General features: G+C 50.2%; 9 protein-coding genes across 9 annotated transcripts; 6 read left to right on the top strand and 3 right to left on the bottom strand.

Annotated features, from left to right (window-relative positions):
* Positions 1-98: 98 nt before the first annotated feature.
* BJX67DRAFT_355988 (uncharacterized protein) lies at positions 99-1,399 on the top strand. The gene has a single exon (XM_071029361.1). The coding sequence runs from the start codon at positions 205-207 to the stop codon at positions 820-822; it is 618 nt and encodes a 205-aa protein (XP_070885198.1). The 5' UTR covers positions 99-204; the 3' UTR covers positions 823-1,399.
* A 921-nt stretch (positions 1,400-2,320) lies between these two features.
* On the bottom strand, positions 2,321-3,331 carry BJX67DRAFT_382030 (alpha-L-arabinofuranosidase B; the record flags this gene model as incomplete). Its single annotated transcript, XM_071033142.1, has 1 exon — positions 2,321-3,331. One exon carries the CDS (start codon positions 3,329-3,331, stop codon positions 2,321-2,323), a length of 1,011 nt encoding a protein of 336 aa, XP_070885197.1.
* A 2,726-nt stretch (positions 3,332-6,057) lies between these two features.
* On the top strand, positions 6,058-7,402 carry BJX67DRAFT_388673 (BNR/Asp-box repeat domain protein; the record flags this gene model as incomplete). The annotated part of the gene is made up of 2 exons (XM_071034389.1): positions 6,058-6,659; positions 6,724-7,402. The coding sequence occupies exons 1-2, from the start codon at positions 6,223-6,225 to the stop codon at positions 7,400-7,402; spliced, it is 1,116 nt and encodes a 371-aa protein (XP_070885196.1). The 5' UTR covers positions 6,058-6,222.
* A 2,142-nt stretch (positions 7,403-9,544) lies between these two features.
* BJX67DRAFT_382028 (uncharacterized protein) lies at positions 9,545-10,050 on the bottom strand (the record flags this gene model as incomplete). The annotated part of the gene is made up of 2 exons (XM_071033141.1): positions 9,545-9,903; positions 9,966-10,050. 2 exons carry the CDS (start codon positions 10,048-10,050, stop codon positions 9,545-9,547), a joined length of 444 nt encoding a protein of 147 aa, XP_070885195.1.
* Positions 10,051-11,756: 1,706 nt separating this feature from the next.
* BJX67DRAFT_382027 (uncharacterized protein) lies at positions 11,757-12,167 on the top strand (the record flags this gene model as incomplete). Its single annotated transcript, XM_071033140.1, has 1 exon — positions 11,757-12,167. The coding sequence occupies one exon, from the start codon at positions 11,757-11,759 to the stop codon at positions 12,165-12,167; it is 411 nt and encodes a 136-aa protein (XP_070885194.1).
* Positions 12,168-15,431: 3,264 nt separating this feature from the next.
* On the top strand, positions 15,432-15,934 carry BJX67DRAFT_141681 (uncharacterized protein). Its single transcript, XM_071024660.1, has 2 exons — positions 15,432-15,677; positions 15,748-15,934. Exons 1-2 carry the CDS (start codon positions 15,502-15,504, stop codon positions 15,863-15,865), a joined length of 294 nt encoding a protein of 97 aa, XP_070885193.1. The 5' UTR covers positions 15,432-15,501; the 3' UTR covers positions 15,866-15,934.
* BJX67DRAFT_355980 (Lipocalin-like domain-containing protein) lies at positions 15,432-16,860 on the bottom strand. Its single transcript, XM_071029360.1, has 2 exons — positions 15,748-16,860; positions 15,432-15,677 (listed from the first exon to the last, which is right to left on the bottom strand). Exon 1 carries the CDS (start codon positions 16,502-16,504, stop codon positions 16,052-16,054), a length of 453 nt encoding a protein of 150 aa, XP_070885192.1. The 5' UTR covers positions 16,505-16,860; the 3' UTR covers positions 15,432-15,677; positions 15,748-16,051.
* Positions 16,861-17,203: 343 nt separating this feature from the next.
* Positions 17,204-18,183, top strand: BJX67DRAFT_388671 (hydroxymethylglutaryl-CoA lyase; the record flags this gene model as incomplete). Its single annotated transcript, XM_071034388.1, has 2 exons — positions 17,204-17,643; positions 17,709-18,183. The coding sequence occupies 2 exons, from the start codon at positions 17,204-17,206 to the stop codon at positions 18,181-18,183; spliced, it is 915 nt and encodes a 304-aa protein (XP_070885191.1).
* Positions 18,184-20,775: 2,592 nt separating this feature from the next.
* BJX67DRAFT_382025 (uncharacterized protein) lies at positions 20,776-21,342 on the top strand (the record flags this gene model as incomplete). The annotated part of the gene is made up of 1 exon (XM_071033139.1): positions 20,776-21,342. The coding sequence occupies one exon, from the start codon at positions 20,776-20,778 to the stop codon at positions 21,340-21,342; it is 567 nt and encodes a 188-aa protein (XP_070885190.1).
* Between the last annotated feature and the right edge of the window lie 351 nt (positions 21,343-21,693).

The raw sequence follows: 21,693 nt of genomic DNA, 5'->3' as shown, positions 1-21,693 counted from the left end.
AGACTGGATGGCTGGCAAACCTCGCGGGAACGGACGCCGTATGACATCCGGCGGGGTCCGGCTTGACCTACGCCTTTCCAGTTACTATTCCCGGGAGACTCCAACCTCCCCTTATAAATATTCCTGCATTGCTTGGCTGTCGTTTCAACTTCTATCCTCTCCAACAGTCGATTATCGGATACCAGCCCTCGAGCGACCAACAAGATGCCCACCATTCCCGCTCGCCGATTTGCAGTGCAGAGACTGCACATTGGCCAGTCAATCAAGGTCATTGACTCCACTGGAGGCCAAGTTATTGACACTTGGGCTTTCTCCATTCCATCAACGCCTTCCTTCCCAAGATACATGTCGATGACCCACACCCGGTCAACCCTCCACAAACTTCTTCCATCCATTCATGAGTCCTTCCTCGACAACAAACGGGATCCTATTCTCACAATCACGGAGGATACATCCCCTGGCATCCACGACGTTCTCTATGCTGCGTGCTCTCCAGAACGCTATCTCCAACTAGGCGCCGACAAAGACCATGACAACTGTGCTGGTAATCTACATAGTGCTGTACAGCAATGCACAGAGCCGTTTTTCAGTCATATTCTTCATTTCCTTGAGAGCGGCTGGATACCTGACCCGCTAAATCTATTCATGAAGGTTGATATTGATGGCACGAATCTGCAAGTCTTGAACCCTGACAGCAAAGCAGGGGATTATATTGTGCTAAAGGCGGAGCAAGAGTGTGTTGTAATTATGAGTGCTTGTCCAATGGATTTGACCGCTTGCAATCGTGGCGAGCCCAGCAGCGCAGAGTTTGAAGTTCTTTAGGCTAGGAGAGCACGTTATAGCACCCGTCCTGGCTTGCTCAAGGGGGAAAAGGCTCTAAATCTATAGATCACATGCCAATTGAGGATGTGGCGCGACAATACTGTACTTAGGGCTGAAACTGTGAGTATAGAACCGGGCTGCAGCAATTAATACAGGACTGTTTTCTGCGGGCTGATCCTCCTATTAGCTGTCCTCGAGATATTCAAATCTATTCTATTTTGATTTGACTCGCTTGGAGACATTTCTAACTGCCTTATTTTATCCTCCCTGATTACGACGGTCAACCTGCTCTTCGTGCCATGTTTGCCAGCGCCCCAGACCAGAACATGATCAGAATCCGGGGGCAGGTACAGGTTTGTGCAAAACCAGCTTCACCATCCCACTCTTCACTTAATGCCGGGGCCCATTTCCGAGACGCTAATCCAGAAACTGAGTGTAGGTTTTACGGGCTGAAGCCTAGGTATACAGGCTTGGCTTATAGACTTGCACAATAAACAACTCTTATTGAGATGCTAGGGCTCGGGAACTGATAACATGAGAGTATTTTTCAGTCACTCTTGCGAAATCTTCAGACAAGGTGGTCGCTGAAATGCGGATCCATTCCTTCGTGGTCAACCCAAATGGGTGCTTCAACAACGCGCAAGCAGCCCGCCTGAGCGATATCATCAACGTCAACGAATTTTCTCAAACATTGTTATAAGCTGCTTTCTTCAGCATCACTCGCAATATAATGAATGATTATTTTCTTGAGCAATTCAACAAGTAGGCTTTGTTTTTATACCCCACGTTGCCCGGCATCTAGGTCTTGAGGATTCGGCTGAAGGAAAATCTACCGTTCTGTCATGTCAGGGTATAGACTGAGCGTTTCCGCCTGGAATTGTTTACTGGATTCCTAAATTGGGTCGGTAACAGGATTAGGCTTTTGGGGACCCGTGGACCTCCGAACCCGGAACGGATAAGGCCGCAAGGGATCCATGGATGGACAAGCCATCCGGTACCCCGCCCACTCACCATCCTCGTCCCCTGGCGGGGTAATTGTTTCGTTCTTACCATGACATCCCAGGAGCAAGCACGTTCCTATGAGCAGCGCATTGGCTCCGTGGAGTATGGGAATTGCTCTCACGGTCTACATAGAGGGTTCGAAGATACTCAGTAGTGCGTTTCTTAAGACAACTCACTTCTTGCGCCGGGTACAGTTGTCCACTAATACCTGTAACGGATAAACTCCGCGCAAAATCAATGGATGTAAGTAAATGAGACATTCCACTGCTTCATGCTTCAGCTAAATTAGGGTCACATCCAGACAGTAGTCTATAACAGGAAGAAGATTGGTGATCCAGCCTTGGATTGGATGGACACAAATATTCCATTTCGCATTCAAACAAAAATCGAATTGTCGGAAATCGGTGTTAAGTCACCCATGTCGATAATCAGCTAGCTAGTTGAGAGCGGCCGCACCGGACAGAACCAGCTGGACTGGAGTCTTTCTAACTCGAGGTTACATCTCGGCATATTTTGCGGCCACGATGTTCTCCTGCACAGCGTTCTCGGTGTCATCAGATGGGTAACCGCTAGTCATCACGCCCTCATAGAAAGTTCCCTGAGCGCCGTTGCTGTTGTCGCCGCCAATACCAAGAATAATAGCGCCCTCCTTGTACATTGGATCATAACCAGCTGGGCGAGCACCATCATAGAACGTGGATAGCGCACCCGTAGTAGCATCGCCACCCCGGATTGCCCACTCACTCGGTTGCCCCTTTACGACGGCTGTCACGAATCGCGAGGTAATAGATGGGTCGTCGTTATAATCCGCGCTCTCACCAGAGAACAGACCGTTCTCCAAATCGGCCATAATCCAAGGCCCATCGCCAGTGCCGGTACCCCAGATACGGCAATTGCCAAAGTAGATGGTTTCCATGTGCCCCGAGCCCGTATCGAGACTGCTGGTCTCTGCATTGCCATAGTCGAAGCAGCATTGATCGTTGTAATTGGTCCCGTCGAGGACTGCATAGATGCCCTGGGGATCATCACCCGTTGCTGTGCCTACTGGTTCGTTGTTGCGGTAACCCATGCCCGGTTCAATCGAGACACCATATACCTTCTGCCCGTTGAGTGAAATCGGTGCAGCAGTGGCGTCAGCCAAATTATCGTATCCCCCCTCGGCTGGGCCATCGAAGCCTCCGGGCGGAGCCTGGGTCAGATGGTTGCCATTACCGGATTGGTCATAAATAATGGAAATACTGCAGGTTGTATCTGCGCAGAAGGTATCCTGAACAGAAGAATCGGCAGCACCACCGGCAGTCAGAGGCACAATGTCGACTGTTGTACCGTCAGAGTCGCGCTTCACTTGGTAGAGTGCGTCAGCGTAGGCGTCATATAGGGCACGAGTAGTGCTGTGCGCCGCGACGCAGGGTGTTTCTCCTGAGGCATATATATCACAAGGTCCGGCAGCGACTAGGGAGCGTGTGACAGCAAGGCCTAAAGCCAAATTTAAAGGAAAGCGCAACATATCCAATCACTTTTTATAGAGAACAATTTAGTGAGGAGAGGAACAAAGAGCACGTTTTGAGGATCTTGGTGTCATGAATGAGAGGCTTTAATTCCTCTGGGTGCAGAACACGAACACCTTTATATAGGCTTTGCAGCTGCACAGTCCCCCCAGAGCATGTTGTTTTGGTCAAATCTAGTAATATCCCAACGGGGCTTTCAAACAGCACTTGTTTCAAATGAGTATATTTGTTGCGTCGATCTGTCCGAGATGAGTCAAGGTGATCCAATCGGCTGATTTGATGGCACAGGTTCGATCACCAGATTGCTTGTTTAATGCCAATCTTCGCCCAGCCCGGGAATATTCCTGCGGGACAATTTCCGTTTTCAACGGCCCACTTGGGCTGGAGCTTATCCGTTATTTCGGGGAAATGATCAGCGTAAATGCGGGGAATGAAGCTGGAGACGAGGCGCCCTGTTCGAGGGATGGGGGTTCGTATCACGATCCCCGCGCGCAAGTCGCGTCGTTTGGATCTCTGGTTGTGGGGGGCAATGAGATCTGCTTTCAAACTGGATTATTTACACCCCCGATACCTCGATCTATCCTCTCTGAGTACGTTATAGAGGCAAGGTGGGAATATCGTCTCCAGGGAGTTTCGAAGTGATTGCTCATGCATCTCGAATTCTTCCCTTTCCGCCGGGCCCATCGTTTCAGAGTCCTAGATCGCCCAGTTCCGACCAAAGTCCGGTGGACTGTCGTGTCGCACTCATCACTCGCACCTTGCCTTGAACCAAAAACCCGAGGGTAGCCAGTTGCAGGTATGAGATTGAGGGTCTTCAGTTGCTCTGGCAAAGACCCTCCAGCGCTACTGGTGTGTGCCTTAATGCGATGTGCTTGACCTTCGGTCAGAAATCAATGCTCGGCCCACGATTGAAGGAATGTCGATTCCTGCGTTGAATCTGATCTTTTCCTCCATCAGGTTCGTAAAGATGGATCAACTTCAGAGGCTCTTCCTTACCTACTAAGGTATCAACCGATATGTCGAGCTCGGTGGTCTCTGATACGGTCCATGGTAAGTCTTCCGAATATTGAGAGCTGGAGTCGACATTGGCGAGCTTCTGGGAAGAATTGCCTTGGGCCGTTGTAGTGAGTGTGCCCTGACCCCGTTTATTTGAAATCAGCAGCAAGCGGGCTCGCTGATCTGTTTAAACTCCCCAGGAAGTGTTATCCGAACCATTGTCGGTTGTATCGGCTAATACGCACCCGGCGGGGCTAAATAATGGGGTGTCCCAAGGCACCTGAGAGACTTTGGGGAACTCGTATTCATCGCGGGCATGTGAGGAGGATTTGTGGTTTATTGGGCCTCGGCATTTGTGTCAGAAAGGAACAAGTAGATGAAGGGATTGAAGAGAATATGTTGGGGTCAAGGTCCGGCCATATGAGCCATGGCGGTGAGAGTAATATTTCCCGAACATTTCCCTCCTCATCCTGCACGTCCTGGGAGGAATTGGAGACGGAGTACCAAGTGAAAATGCATACATTCACCTTGGTAATGTGGTGGTTAGTGTCCCAGAGGGAGCTCTGGGGGGAGTGGTAGAGTATGATCTTGGGAAACAAACACACACGGGGTTCCAGCGTAAAGGATTCCTTTGCCCTCCTCCGAAGCAGTGGCTTTCAGGACTGCCTCAGATGAGATCGGAGCACATGGTACAGCGTAACAATGTTTCAGGGTACGCATCTGCCATGATTAGTCGATTCCCGAAACTCAACGATTATAACCGGCCCGAAAACGATGTGTTGGACCAGGCGGGTTATCACCACAACTCTGAATGCGAGACATGTGAGAACTGCAGTATGGAAAAGGCAGTAGTGTGATGTACACGAAATTACTATGATGACCCTGTCATCCACTACGGTTTAATCGCATCAGGGAACCAGGTGATCAAGGGATGAAATCAAGCGAGATGAAATCAGCACCATGGCTGGGGGTGTATATTGTTTTGAGATGGAAGCTGTTCTAAATTGGGTATGCTATGCAATCAGACCGTTAACTCTGGGCCAGGTCCAGCACGCAGTTTCAACTACTGTTGGAAAACGAGGGCTGGACGACGACGATCTGCCAGAGGGTAATGATTTAGTAGTGTCCGTCTGCTGTGGTTTCATTTCCGTCGACCGAAAAAGTCTTTCAGTTGTTCTTGTTCACAGGACGGCGCGAGAATATCTTGCAAAATCTTCCAACACTGAGACAATTGAAGCTACGCATATTTCACTCGCAAAGACCTGTCTGCCATACCTATTATCTGATGAATTCTCGAGCGGACCCTGCGCCAACGATGGGGAATTGGCGTCTCGCCCCGGCTCATATCCGTTCCATATTTACGCTGCACGGCAGTGGGGTGACCATTCAAATCGCGGTGGGGAAGCAGAGAATCAAACCCTTTTCAAGATCTCTGTCACCGTCAGAATATCGAGAACATGCCTCGTGTTACTGGAGACGATGGCTCAAGAAAATTGAGACAAACCAAGCCTTCTCGGCTTCGGAGAGCGTCCAATGATATCAATCCTGGCTTGCACAAGCATCGGGAACTAGTTGAGTTAATCCAGTGAGGCCCCTTGCCAGCCCTGGAGAATTCGACTCCCCAGCATTCAGCCGGCGCATCATCAGAGGGAATCCCCAGGCTCCACTGCTTTGACCAAGGCGTCTTTTCCGAACGGCTAAAGTCTCACCTTCAAACAAGCATTCGGCAGCTTATTAGCCGCCGCCGCCGCCTGAGATCGGATAAGTCGGTGTTTTCTTGTTTGTTAAATTCCAAAAGTTATTTATATCTTCCTTGGACAAAAGAGATGGCCTTCGACGATTGAACTCCCAACTCAATCAGAGACAGGCGAAAGTCGCTTTCCAAGCCAGATCAATGCTGTCCCTTCTTCCCCATTTGTTAACACTTGCAACTGCAGTCGCAGGAGAGATCTTCCACAATGTAACTGTCTTCGAACCGCCATCCGAATGGGTCTCACACAATACTTCGTACGCTCGGACTGTTCTGCTGGAGCACGGCCGCAGGCACTTGGAAGACCCGGTCCTCCTATCGACTTGGTCATTTTGGCCTCCAGAAGGGCCGTATCTCCCAATCTATCGATCAATCAACGGTGGTCGATCCTGGTCCGATTATTCTCGTGTCTACTTCACTCATCGAAACTATACTGGTGGGAATATCTGGCAGCCCTTTCTGTATGAGCTCCCACAGCGGGTGGGAGAATATCCCCAGGGAACTATCCTGGCTTCCGGCAATGCAATTCCAGAGGATGCATCGTCTACGAATATCGAGCTCTATGCAAGTCTAGACAGAGGGTAAGCCATAGCTTATTGTTTCTTTTCCAAGTCCAATCAAGGTACTGATGCGACTTTGCAAAAGGTTCTCCTGGGAATTCGTCTCGGTGGTTGCTACTGGCGGCCCACCAAACACAACCAACGGTGCAACTCCAGTATGGGAGCCGTTTATCTCAATGTACAAGGACATACTCACCGTCTATTACTCTGATCAACGCGACCCGCTCCACGGCCAGAAACTTGCCCACCAATCTACCCAAGACCTCATCCACTGGGGCCCCATCATCAACGACGCCGCGGACGCAAACTACACGCTCCGTCCCGGCATGACAACTATCGCACAGCTCGGGAACGGGAAATATATCCTTTCGTATGAACTCGCAAATTCACAGGAAACAGACTACGCGGTGCACTACCGCATCGCCGACAGTCCCCTGGAATTCGATCGAGCACGACCGCATCTCCTTCGATCTCAAGACGGAACCATCCCTTCTGCGTGTCCGTATACTGTTTGGACGCCAATTGGCGGCCCGCATGGGACAATTGTCCTGAGCGATGGGACGCACACGGAGGTTTTCATCAACAGGGAGAATGGCGATCCCAGAGCTTGGCTCAAGGTGCCTACGGATCATGGAGTTGCGTACTCGAGATCTTTGACCGTCTTGCCCGATCCCAATATCATATTGTTCTTTAATGGCGGGCGGTACAATGAAAGCGAGACTGCCGTAACCGCAGGAGAGTGGATTGTCCCAAGGCATATTTGAGGCAGTGTTGTTGTTTATGCCGGCTTCATAGCCTCAGTGGTACAAGTCCCTACACAAGTAAATTTGCCTCGAGGCAGAAACAATCAGTTTCTCCAAGTCCTTGACTGGAACTAGACCCCGGATTCTTAATAATGATTCCAGACCTAACGTCCCGCTTTGATTCTTCCCTCTCCCAGCTCTTTTTTCCCTTCTGGCTAAATAAGCCGATAATTAATAAAGCTTGCCGAGTCAGATCTACCGATCTGATCCAAAGCGCAGGAAAGAGATGATGGCGATCTCTCGCCCCCAGTGAATGGACTATTACCAAATCCAGCTGTGGGGATCGCATTTCAGCCAAATTCCACCGCAGGATCGCACGTGTTGGTGCAGTGATCCTGGAATTTGTACTGTCTCTGGTGGTCTTTAGGCAGCTTTCTTCAAGCTGTTCCCCTGCTTTCCTAGTCATGTAGACTCCTTTGTAATAGCTTAAGGCAACCCAAGTCTTATCAAACCAAAGAATCCAATCCTATTGCTCAATTGTCCAATTCACATGTTCAAAGGCCCAAGCGAGATGTACACGCTTACTGGTATCGGATAGAGGTGGCTTTCGAAGGGCATTGCAACGTGAATAGCCTCATTTTTTTTTGAGCTTGATATAAGGCTATTGTCCCAACGGGAGGCTCTAGCTCTTGAATAACCTTATAATAAGGTAGGTCCCTGGCCCGCTTTGATGAAGAGATAAAGTCAATTATCTTATCAACATCCTCCTTAGAGAGCTGAGGCCTCTGCCCGCGTGCCTTTTAGGGGGGTAGATCGCTCAGGTTCGCAGGTATGCTGGACTTGTTGATGTGTAATCTGCAGTTGAGAAGCAATCTGGAGGTCTGTCAAGCCTGTATCTTGCAAGACTAGAACCCGAATTTGGTCATCGCGATTAAGGCGTGCAGATCTATATAGGAGGCTCGCTAGGATCAGGCATGGTAGGCAGGTAGGCACGGACCGTATCTTTTAGATTCCAAACTGCAGTAAGGGCAAACAGATAGGGACCCTTGTCCTCAGATCTCTTATCCCCGGAGCTCAATCCGGACCTATAGAATGAAACTATTGTGGGCGGTTCAGGGGACAGGAAAAGTTTAGAAAGCAGCCTGCTGCCTGGCCAAACTTTATGATGACTCGACGGATTCTGATGTTCTGACCGTCTCCCCCCATTGATGCCGACTTATTCGCATTTTGCGGCTCTAAAGGCACTCTTCCACATCCCTCCCGGGAAGGCACTGCGTGATAGCCCCTGCCCCAACAGCGCATAATAACGCCAAAAATCACATTAAAGGTGAGTCCATTTCTGGAACTGATTTGCATATTCTGGTATTACTTGTCCCACTGTGACATTTTTCAGAAGTATACGAGTACTGCAGAGTCTCGAACTTGCTGACAAGGGCACGAACCCCAGGGAGCGCAACGAGTGCAACGGCAAGGACAAGGAAGAGAGAGAAAGGGACAAGAAGGAATTCTCGACCTCATCGCAGAATCTATCAGGCTCGTTCCCTCCAAGCGCAAAGAAGGCTATCAAGACAGAAATGATGTGTTTTATGTGTCCGCGTAGGGCACGACATTGTGCGCATGGGCTTTGACTATCGGAACTGGTGCTGGGATTACGGGCCCAGATCGACTTCTAATGACAAGATAGAGCTTATGGGACCAACGTCGTTTTCGCCTCGTGGCTGATGAGTTTGCTGGGTCTCCTCGAGCACCTCCAAATCATAGACGGCAAGAATGTCAATACGATCGTCAAAGATCAGTCCTTGAAGAACCAGTGGGTAGGTCGCGGCCTGTCGCGAACTGTTTGGCCGCAGACAATTTTGGCCGGATCCCGCGCGAACGAATCTCCTGAGGCGTATTATTAGCTATCATCCTGATGTGTCTAGATACAGTGCAGTAGCTCGTGATCAACGGGAAAAAAAAAACAACTGAGGAAGCTAAATATCTATGGAGGTTCCAATCGATCAGATGCATCTATGCTCACTTTCTGTCCTCTGAAGGGGCTGGAGCTCGGCCATGCATACTAAACAGGCACGTGCCAACCGTCATGGCCATACAGCCTTTCCTATCGTAGGTTCCTCGCGATGGTTTTTTGCGCGGTCGGAGCTCATAGGCATGGGGTGGCCTCTATGCACCAGTGCTTTTCGCCCTCGTGTAGACGAGGCCGCTGACGAAGCCAAGCACAATAGCAGATACGCTCCCGACTGTGACAGGAGCTGCAAAGAAGACGATGCCTGCAACAGCCAGAGGGAGCTTGTTCAAGGCGCCCACCATAGCGTAGGTGGTAGACGAGGTGGCTCGAATGCACCAGGCAGTGCAGTACGAGATAAAGATAGCGGCCACGCCAGAGTAGAGGATTCCAATAAACAACCTTTGTCGCGACTCAGCAGGAAAGTTCCTCTGCAGATTATTGGAGGTCCAGTCTTCAGCGAGCACGGAAGCAAGCAGCAGAATAGGGACGCTAAGTAGATTGTTGTAAAACATGACTAAATCAGCGCGCTGTCAGTAAGAATGCTTCTTCCCCCGCTATTAAGCCCCATACACGCACCATCCCAGTTATCAAAGTTCGTCTTTTTGATCACCCTACGCATGCCCAGTGCGTACGAGGCCGAGAAGACTACGTTCGTCCCCATCCAAGCGTAGCCGGCGGCTACAATCTTGCTGGCAGGGCCGACCTTCGCGAAATCAACCACCAACCAACTTAAAGCTGAATTCAATGCAAGATAGGGCCCTCTGTGGATACCAAGATACCTTGGAAAGATATTAAATTAAACTTCTATGGTGAATGATCGAGGCAGCAGCCAACGCGATACTAAAAGCATGTTATAATGATCCAGAGAAACCCTCACCAACTAATAGGCCTAAATAGCACTGTTGTTGGCTTCAACACCATCCCCAGTCTGAAAGATAATAAATCCAAGCAATTGAACTAGATTTCAAGAATTCAGAAGATTAACAGCTTATATCCTCATGGTTTAACATGTTGGAAGGTGTTATATTAAGGCATGGCATCATACCAGAAGATATATGGAATTTTAACAAAACAGGCTTCCAGACTGGCATTGACAAGGACCAATAGGTTATTACACGGGATATAAAGACCAAGAAGCCTTATACTGGCATCAATTCAGAGCAAAAATATGTGTAGTTGTCGAGGCAGTCAATGCAGTTGGTTGCCACGCGCCTCCACTCATTAAGCAAATACATCCTACGCGGTTGGTTTGATATCACCAAGATTGACGAGTTCTATATTGGAGTCACCAATTCTGGATATAACAATAATCAACGGGACAGAAGAGATGCTGACCTGTTGGTTCCTCTCCTTGTGTTAGAAAGGTCAGCCCGCATGTCTTTTGGATATTGCGATTCATGATCAGTTTGGCTGCGTGGCGGAGTTTGATTCCGATGCTCTTGGCCCAAATTGTTCCCTCACGTAGTTAGCCCTAAGGCCTTCCCCAAGCTCTCAGGCGGTGTTTCGTTTCAGCCCCGTGTCGCAATTGTCCTCATTGCGATATCATATGAGTGGTTTCCGAATCGCTGCCTGAAATAATATACTCCAGGCTTCTCAGCCTTGCTCCAGATTGCTTTCTCACAGGAAAACCTTGGGCTGGACGATGCCTCTCTGTACTTTCTGGGCAAGGGACAAGTTAAGCATAAATACTCCCAGGACTCTCTCAACTCGTCTTGTCTGGGGTTCCTATTCTGCAATTTAGGCAGCTTTTTCTTAACCCAAATTCGCCATCTACCACATCGTGAATACATTATGAACGCTGGAGATCTGGATGGAAGGCCTAACCTTGTACTCGCCTCGGCGACCCCCTTCCACCCTGCGACCGACCCCACGAAGGTTTAACGCGATTCATACCAATCGCGATCCCTCGTATGATCCCATTTCCCCTAGTACGTAGCCCAAGTATCCTGACGGAAAAAAGAAGTCTCCAGATCTTCCCAGAGCGAAATAATCACCCCCTTCCTCCGCGCCTACAGCCCAGCCCTCCATTCATATAACATTACCCCGGACGACTTCCTCGCGTTTCTCGACAATCTGAATGAAGCGTGGATTGCGAACCCCGTTCTACAAGCCACGAGTATAGCAGGGTCTGTTATGGGCATGATCCACCCGGTTGAAATTGCGGGAATGGTCATCGAGACGGTATCGGAGGTTTGACGAGATGTTGGAAGTGGTGGGCGTTTCGGGGATGTGGGTTAGGGGTTGTTTGGAGGGGAGGAGGAAAGAGAGTGAGAGGAAAATGTGAGTTTAGAGGAGCTTGAAAGGTTACTTCTGGATGTGGCGCCTCTGGAACGAGTATGTGTGCCTGTAGAAGCGCACCAGCCAAATATGCTCAGACGCTGGAAGGCCTACTTTGCTGCGAAGGAGGAAGAGCAGAGGGCGGAAGAGCTGGTTAAAAAAAGAGAAGGTGTGAGGAAGCGGCGCGCAGAGAAATACCAACAAGCAATTGACGAAGTGCGACGGCAGAACACGCATATCGAAAGGATCGGAGAGAAGCTTGAGAAAGCTGACGCCGAGCGCAGTACACACGGGAAGGGGACGGCGAAGAAGATTGATCGCTTGACAGCGGAGATGGGCAAGGTGGAAATGGAGAAGCAGAAAAGCGTAAAGGGAATGCTGAGAAGGGCAGATGCGGAGCTCGAAAAGCTTGAGCAGAAAGAAGCGGAAGATACAATGAAGATCAAATGGCTGGTGATCTCCGAAGCAGGAAAAGAAAAAGGCATGGCTTCCAAGGAATAATGGCACAAACAGAACACAGTCGCATCAATCAAATCGCCAAGGAGACCCTGGAGTGAGTATTCTCGGCAACTACTTTTTTCTGATCTGGACTCCCATTTGCAAGAGTTTCATTCGGCTCAAAAACGGTTGTCTTGCGTATGTCACCAAAGACGCTCCACGGGTGGCGCAAACCACCCGCCTATGACCCCCGGAGCTCCCTCCGAGTCGAGTCCTCAGAAAGTTGTGTTCGGATGTGGAAGGGGCAAGGAGGAATGATACGAAAGTATGAGTCCACATGGTTCCTACTGGCTGGGTCGCACAACGAGGATTTACCCCTCGTACCTGCCATGATGAAGGGAATCAATCATGAAGAGAGAGTATCCTAATGTTTAGGAAGATATACAAGTCGTCAAATATATCCGTTCCTTAGTAGGCTATGTGCGTGTAGCCGATACAGCCTCAATCTGCCCTACTTCCCCTGTGCATGCCACAACAGAAAGGTCTGACTGATTCAGAGATATCGTCATTTGACGCTCTGGATTCAGGTGCTCGTATTCCAACACTGTACAGGAAGAACACCATCCGTGTTGACCTGATGGCGCTCGAGCGGATGAACCGGGTAAATCGATTTCGATTAGGGCTGATCCGGCCGCTTGAGAAGAGTTTTGCTGCTTTCTATCAGTGATATGGCACCTTAGCGAGCAGTCAACACCTATGAAAGTGTACGGGGCCAGGAATATGTTATCTTCCTGTAATATCTTTCACAATCAAGCTATCTCTACATAAAGAATCACATTGTCTTCCTGCCTGGATGGGCCCTTACGGTACCGGACTGCCAGGGAACAGTAGGGCTAGATCTTTATGACCGAACTCGAGGGCCGTATCGAGTGCAGTCTTCCCGTTCGTGTCGACAGCTTGTGCATCAGCACCGTGCAATAGCAGCATCCTAACGACATCTGCATTGCCCGCCTGCGCCGCTGCATGCAACGGCGAGTACCCCCCGGACCACTCCGTCGCTTTAGCCCCTGCGTCTAAGAGCACCCTCACAACCTCGGGCCAACCCGAAGAACAAGCTGCATACAGTGGAGTCAATCCAATCCCACACGCAGCAGCCGATGGGTCTAGCCCCTTCCTCAACAAGAGATCCACCATCGCAGCTTTGCCGAAGGATGCAGCAATATGAACTGGCGTCAGGCCTGAGTTATTAGTGATATTCAGGTCCGCGCCGCGGACGAGTAGAAACTCCACCATTTCCGTGTGGCCCCGTCCGGCGGCACTGGATACGGGTGTCCATCCCTGACTATCTTGCGCGTGCAAATCAGCCCCGTTATCAAGGAGCAACGTCGCTATATCAACGTGATTCCCAACTGCGGCGCTGGCGAGCGCCGTGACCTGCTCCGTACTGCTAATGTGCAGATCCGCCCCGTACTGGAGGAGAAGCTCAGCAATCCCCGTGAATCCCTTAATTGCGGCCGTATGGAGAGGTGTTACGTTATTGACGTTCCCGATCGAATGGTCAGCCTTTGCTCGTAGAAGCCTCTTGACGCAGTCGATGTGGTTATTCGTCGCGGCTAGAAACAGCGGTGTCTGTCCGTGTGCGTCCTGAACATTGATATTGGCGCCATGCTGCACAAGGACATCCACCGCATCTAGCTGGCCCGCGCCAGCCGCCCAAGCCAGGGGCGTTCTCTCCTCGCAACTCCGCGAATTCACATCCACGCCGCGCGCAAGGAAGATCTTCAGGACCCCTATCAACCCATTCGTAACTGCGCCATCGATCGGCATATACCCCTTACTCGACGGCGAATGCCTAGCCCCATGGTCGAGAAGCAAGTTCACCACTTCCTCATGATGACCCACTAGTGACGAATCCTTAACAACTACCCCCTTCTGCAAACTGGTGATCCCACTGGCGCTAAACGCACAGGCGCTGATGAGTGCCGTTTCGCCTCGGCGATCTGTAGCCAAGACGTCGGCGCCGTTCTGGAGGAGGAGACGCGTGATGGCCGCGTTCCCTGTTATGGATGCGTAGTTTAGTGGTGGGACGCGTAGGGGCGCGAAAGCCATGGGGTTGACGCCCTGGGAGAGGAGGGTGCGGACCTTTTCGAAGTCGCTTCCTAGGATGCTCCACCAGAGCATGCTGCGTGATGTTGGGTGGAGGGTTGGAGGGTTTGTGAGGGCGATTCTGGAGGCGGGGGGGTGGCTGGTTGACACGGAGGCGGCGATGGATTGGGCTGTTGCGGAGAGGGTTCTGGAGGTTGTTGTCAAACGCTGCACGTCTGGTGTTGCTCCAGGGTTGAAGTCCCGGATGGCAGTTTCCAGGAACGAAATGTGTTTCTGCAGAGCTGCTAGCGAGTGTCCGAGGACGCGAGGAGTTGCGACCTGTTCGATATCCAGCCATCTAACGCCCTTAGCTTTACGCTTGCGTGTTATGCACTTCTAGTCAAGGCCACGTACAGATTCAGCAAGCAGAGTATGACTTCTACGCTCCTATGATGAACGCAAATCCGCTCCCTGGACTTGATGATCGTCGGCTTCTCCTCCCGCAGCCGCAGCGTATTGCCGAGCCGTCTCATAAACGGATGCTCCGGGAGACCACCGTCTAGCATTCTTGTGTACCCCGCCAATTCGCGCAGGGTATCCCCCAGGCTTGAAATGCATTCCTGGATGGCGTGCGCGTGGTCCGCGCTGATACCGACGTGGGACGAGAGAAGGTCATTATTGTAGTCGCATGTCTCGCGAAGAGCGGAGAGCGAAGTACCCAGGGACTCGATTTCTGCGGAGAGATCGAGGAGTCTCTGTGGGTAGGAGGGTCTCAAGGACCCTTTGCTTGTGGTGCCTGGGATATTTTTGATAATCTGATCTTATCGGTTAGCCTTTTCGTCGTCCGGAGTGGAAATCTTCGGGTTAACCGACAGAGTTGATGTTATCGAGCAGCGGGGTCAGGCTCAATTTTATTGCTTCAGAGTCCATCTTCAGGCCGGTGAGGACTCACAAGAGGGTCTGCTCGGGGCTTCAGCCTCTTTTCAACCAAACACGAGAGCCAGGAAGGCAAGGCTTCGGTTGGGATCGTCGCTGTTTACAGCCGCATCCAGACGCAACCGAGCCCCAATACGAGGTTCGCTTCGGGGTGGCCGCCAACAGGACGCTTCCAGTGTCTGAGCACAGCCGCTGCTGTGATCCAATGGAAATGACTCATGAGACCGCGCCAGCTCCATTATTATTGGCTCTTCTGACAAGGCATCGCCTTGAATCATCGAGGCGTGCTGCCTGGTGCTCTCCTTTCCTTCGTCAACAGCCTCGATGTCTCAAATGGGACAACCACCATCCCTATCCAGCGGTTCGAGCATTCCGTATGGCAATACCCGGAACGCACCGCGCCGCGGTCGATGATTATTCTCGACCTGTGACTATCGAAAATTTTCCGGAAAAGTACGTAGAAATGGTCGAGATTCCTTTTTCGAAGGACCTGGAATTTGGTGTTCGTTCCCCGCTCCCAAGGCTTAACGGTAGACGGCGCTCATTTACTAGGTACGCACGGTTCCCTTCGCGAGAAAAATCTGTATTGATCAAGCGGACTTCGGCGAGGTCACAAGTAAAGATTCCTTCCACCCGGCTCCCGGAAAGTCCGTTGCGTTATTGAAAGTGCCCTGCCCCATAACCGCAATAAGTTTCAAGAAAGACACCACAACCGGACTTGTTGCATCAATCAAAGCTAGATATGACATGCCCCAACAAGGGGGTTCGAGTTCCAGTTTTAAAAAGCCAAAGACATATCTGCTGTACCACCCACGCACCCACTTACTCGTCATCCCCGGCCCTCTTCCAAGTTAGGACCCAACGCTCATACGACCCCTTCAGAGCGTCAACAAACCAAATACCATAGAAACAGGTAAGGAGAGTGATCACCAACTCACATTCCTCATAAACAGGTTCTGCGTACGCAACTCCATCATCTCACCGCAAAACACAGGCTGACGCTCCTGCACACTCCCTATCCAACTCGGATACGAGCAAATCTCAACATGATGCCTCAAAACTGGCTGGCCATCATCTGCGCCAACGGCAACCTCAAAGTGGCCCGCATACGCCAGATAATTTTTCGTGATCTCCGCCAATTCCTCTTGTGACTCTTCGAGGAAGCCGCCGGCGGCGGTGCAGGTGGCCTTTCGATGGATGCGCGGCCGCATCAATTGCGCAGAGACACAGCCGTCGTGGCTGTATATAAGTGTTCCCTTTGCTTTCTCGCCGAATGGGTAGCCTTCTTGGGTTTTTGCTCCGTCAGCTGGCTCACAGGTCCAGCGGACGAGGGTCCAGGAGCCGACTATTTTCTCGCGGAGATCGGAAGCTGGAGACATGGCTGCGCTGAAATGTCGGCTTGAGAATGCCAATTTATAATTTGGATTTTGAATTGATTCTGTCTATCGATGAGGGATGTTGCGCGATATATGTGTTTTCTGTCCTCCAGAGGCAGATGTACCGGTGGAGCTTGTGTTGATAGCGGTTCCACGGTTGACGCGATACTGGGTCATCTATCTATCCATTTGATGCAAGGATACTGTATCTGCAGCCAATGACGTGAATCGTGTCAAATTCGGCGGTGGAGCCTTGCGAGCCGCAGGTTTATAAAAGGTTAAATAGCGTTTGGATTCCAGGATTGGAACTGGAGACTCTTTTGATAAAGTTCAAATCTTTTATAGAACCACGTTCACACATGCCACGGATCACATATCCAGGTAGTTTCATTCGTCCCTGTAAAGCTGCGGTCGAGATGTCCTGTCTCTCTTTGGATCAATTCGTGATTGATACATAAAGCCCTACTTGGTACCGGGTACCAAGGTAGGGTATGACAAGATACTTCAATTGGCTCATATGGACTATCAAGGGTCAGGCCTGGAATTTTCCCGGCAAGGGAGCCATCAAGAAGCATGTGACACGGAGCAGAACCATCTCTCTGGTAAAGAAAAAAAAAAACAAATAAGAGGAGGAGAGAGGATTATGATGATCACCCCCATACCGCCACGCCAATCCAGATACCACATAATCTTCAAGGATCAATGGAGAAAGCACCATCATCATCTGTTGAAATAGTCGAAGTCGGGCCCCGGGATGGCTTACAAAACATTGCCGAGTTCATCCCAACATCGGTGAAGCAGGAGCTCATAAGTCGCCTTAGACTAGCCGGACTGCGTGCAATTGAGCTAACTTCACTTGTATCTCCACGTGCTGTTCCCCAGCTGGCTGACGGCAGGGAGCTGCTCGAACATCCTCACATACAGGGTCTACTGGCAGATACAAGCCTGCGGCTTCCGGTGCTTGTGCCTAATATCAAAGGACTTGATGTTGCACTTCAGAGAGGGGTTAGAGAGGTAGCTGTGTTTGTTAGTGCAACGGAGGGATTCAGCCGGGTGAATACAAACTGCACGCGTCGACAAGGTGTGGAGAGAGCTAAGGAGGTGGTAGTTAGGGCACAAGAATTCGGTATCTCCGTGCGCGGGTGAGTCAATGCCTTGTCACAATTCTTAGGTTGTTGGCACTAAACTTGATGCTTTCCCTTCATAGATATGTGTCATGCATTTTTTCTGATCCATATGACGGTCCTACCGAACCCTCGTCAGTGCTTTCCTGTGTTAAAGAATTGCTAGCCATGGGCTGCCATGAAATCAGCCTCGGTGACACACTAGGAACTGGATCGCCAAGGGACGTCCGAAAGCTCCTAACGTATTTGAAGGACAATGGGATTCCAATGAGCAGACTGGCTGGCCATTTCCATGATACGCACGGAAATGCTGTGGCGAACGTATGGGAGGCGTACCATTGTGGGTTGAGAGTGTTCGACAGCAGCGTCAACGGACTCGGAGGCTGTCCGTTTGCGCCAGGAGCTCGAGGAAATGTTGCAACCGAGGATTTACTTTATTTGTTCATGAAGGCTGGGATCGATACCGGGATCGACATCTCCAAGGTTGTTGACACAGGAGCATGGGTATCAGGCATGTTGGGAGACCAGCTGGGATGCAATTCATGCAGCCAACCCTAATTACCCTACAATCCCGTTCTCCGCCTACTTCGGATCGCAAACGCCACTCTCCATGGCCAATGCATTCTTTGTTTAATTAGAGGGAAAAAAAAGCTGAATTTATATGCAGAAAACATTGATAAATATACATATGTACAAAATACTATTATGTGTTGGTGTTAGCGCCCATGATCCTGCAATCCCTATGAGAGGGTGCATGCACCCGCCGGGCTACACGGGCAGTATTTATGCTAACACTTAATTGAATCCCTTTGACCTGCGTTACAAACATGAAGTACTGATCAGGACACAATACAATAGACACTCGCATAGATCTTCAAATCATACGACAAACTTGCAACAGCAGACGAAGTCAAGCGTGCCTGGGGAACTTGCCATCTGTTCCTTGATTTGACGACAAAAGCCAAACTACCAGGGGCCCGTGCCGGGTTATAAACATCTTCTCAACAGAACCAGAATAGACGGCGATATATGACATGTTCGTGAACTTTACAGGGCATTTGGATATGTTCCAACCCACCGTGATGGCTGTGAGCATGTGCTTGTGTCTGAGCAGAGCGGTGGAAACAGATGGGATAATACAGGGTGGGTTGGGGTCAGTACCAGGCAAGGAAACTTGTTAGCGGTCGTGGGTAGGAAGGTGGTTTGCTTGTCTGGGTGCCACTATTATTACTACAATCCCTTTTGCTAGGATTTTGATAATAGTTAGGCAGTGGGCTATAGAGAATCGCTAGAGGGTTGGGATACTGGCAGGCTGTCTCTAGGGAAATAAGGCTCTTGGCCCAGGAGGTAGACAGCTGGCGATTATTCTTCCAGGACCCATGGTTGGCAAGGGTTACTAGATCAATGGGAATGTTGTCTTATGTGTCTGGCAGCATGAGAAACTCCTCTAGACTATCATCCAAGCTTGGTATACTTAGAGACAACAAAGTATCTTCTGCATAATCTCCACAAAATGTGGGCAGTTTGGCCAAAATACTAGTATTGTCTCGGGGTCTGCAGCGGGGAATCGAACCAGAGGCTGGGATATGAGGCACTAAATTGTGTGGTTCCTCTGAAACTGTATTTGATTCTGGGCCTGGTACAGATGTGTCCTGCGTTTGTGTTCGGGAGCTTGATGGCGTATATGGCTGGGTATTCATACTAACATGCACGCAAACCTTGGCTGGCTGGCACACAGGGAGGTGATGCTTGCGAAGTGGCAAAGCGCTTAGATGGGAGTCATAAGACGGCTTCGGGTGATGGGGGTTTTGGGATATTAGGGAGCGTGCGTTGGGCATTTTGTGTGATGGGATTGGTTTCTTGGGAGAAGGCGTCCATGGCTTGAATCTGTTTATAGGAAATGAGCAGAGCATATTGTGGGAAACAGGACTTTTTGAGAATATGGTCAGAGACAGTAAAAGAGCGCTGTTAACCCGCGGGTTTGGGACGGGTTTTGACCCCCCCTGACCCGACCCGTCGCGGGTTTGCAATCCGGCCCGAACGCGCGGGAGTTCGTTATTGTAGATCCATGGGTACAGAGAGAGTATACTATTACTATCCCAGGGTCCAATAAAACTGCCATATACTTGTGTCGTATTACTCTTCCATGGTTCTAACTGCACGTTAATGCTTCATCAAGACTGTGTTGATATGTGTGTGGTGAGGTCAGTACTGATATAATCCTGACCACACTCTGAATGCATGTGAAAAAGTTAGTTTAAAAGTATATGAAGGCAAGGTTTGAGTGCTACCTAGGTAAAACCCTGATAAAACTGCATACATGGCTAGGAAATCTGAATCCATGGTAATTCCAGCAAGGTGGGTGCCGTCTACGCTGGACGTTTTGTTGCCGGTCTCGGGAGGATAAACGGTTGTTGTTGGGCCTGTGTATCTCGGAATCGTTCTGGGCTACTTTGCCAACTATGGCTGCTGAAGTTCACATGGGAGACAGCATCCATGGCCGCTGGGTAGGTTACCCAGCCAACAAATTTGAGGATGACGCTCTGACAACTTCCTGCAAATTGAGTCCTCACGGTTTCTCATTAACACAACAAATTCGACCAGGCCCTTGACTACCTATCTCAAATTCGCTCCCTCCCTCCTGACCATGACTAAGTCGCGCAAGAGTTCAACGCCATCAAGAACTCCCACGAGGCCGAGATGGAGGCGACAATGGGGCCAGAATATCTCTATGGCCCGACAAATAACGCCTGTTTCTGGAAGAGGCTCAGCTTCCCCCTCCTTCAGCGCCAACACCTCATGTTGTGTGGATTGCGGTGAGGGGGAAGCTCCCGATAGGTCAAGCTGTCAGCGTTCCATGGGCGGTTTGTGGCCTGGGGGTTTCGCGTAAGCGGGAATATCTTTTGAGTCTCTGCCATTTCATGCCACCTGCAGCACCCAAACCTTCTTCTCCTATGGGTTCAAGCACTGGGTTCACAGAACAGTTGGCCTTTCTGTCAGACTAAACTCCGTGTAAAGAGCATCAGGTGATCTGCCATCATCATCGGTTGCTCTTTATTACCCTTTAGGCTTCTCTTCCTCTTATTCTGCATTCTATTAATTTGTTCTTCGGGAAATTTTCTTCCATGCCCAATGATTTCGGATGCTAATATGCTCGGAGAGAATGCAGACAACAGGTGTATCGTCGAGGAGCCCAGTCGTGGCTTCCTGGGCAATCTGACACCTTCCATTCTTCGCTACTACAAATATCACAGCAGGAACCAGTTCCTAAAGGACTTGAAAGATGCTGGGGCTACTGATACCCGAGAATGGTTCCTCCTGATAGGCGTTACCGAAGAAATATTCACAAACAATTTTCTTGAACCAGAATACGGCGATTTCTCAACCTGGACTTCCTTCGATCCAGAACTAAAGCTCCTGCTTATAAGACTGGTCAAATCTACCCCCCACGAAGCTGCTGCGGGAACATTTCAGATCGTTTTGCAGGAGGCTATTGTAACAGTTGGCATGAAACGCTCCCTACAGTATATCGGGACTGCCGCCCATTTTGCAAGCATCAAGGCCAAGGAGCCGGATAAGGCCTGGAGACCAAGACGCCTCCCCCGTCACCGGTCAAAGAACTGGCCAAGTGTTGTTCTGGAGGTTGCCTACTCTGAGACCAAGGCCAAGCTTGATTCGACATGCGATACTGGCTCAACGCTGGGAAGAGAGAGGTGACGATTGCTTTCGGTATCCAGATTGACCGGAAAAGACCTCATATTACCATCCAAAAATGGGAACTTACAACACGTGGCCGTCGATATCTCTCACAGAGCATCATAATTGACAGACAAGACGGTAGAACCGTTATTTCGCAGTCTCCACTCTTGATTAACTTCAGCAAACTGTTTTTGAGACCTCCCAGTATCCCAAGAGAAAAGGATGTGAAAATCAGCCGAGAGCAGCTGAAATTCCTGGCGGAAGCAATTTGGAAGAGCAAGACTTTTAGGAGATAGCAAAGACAGTGTCTGCATGCCATGTTCTGTATTGTGTCTCCTGTTGGCTCCTAAGATACTTCTATCCCTCTCG

This window comes from Aspergillus lucknowensis (assembly GCF_044049455.1).
Source record: "Aspergillus lucknowensis strain CBS 449.75 chromosome Unknown BJX67scaffold_26, whole genome shotgun sequence".
NCBI classification, from domain to species: Eukaryota; Fungi; Ascomycota; class Eurotiomycetes; order Eurotiales; family Aspergillaceae; genus Aspergillus; species Aspergillus lucknowensis.
The sequence above is the reverse complement of the archived record's forward strand: the minus strand, read 5'-3'. Positions and strand labels throughout refer to the sequence as shown.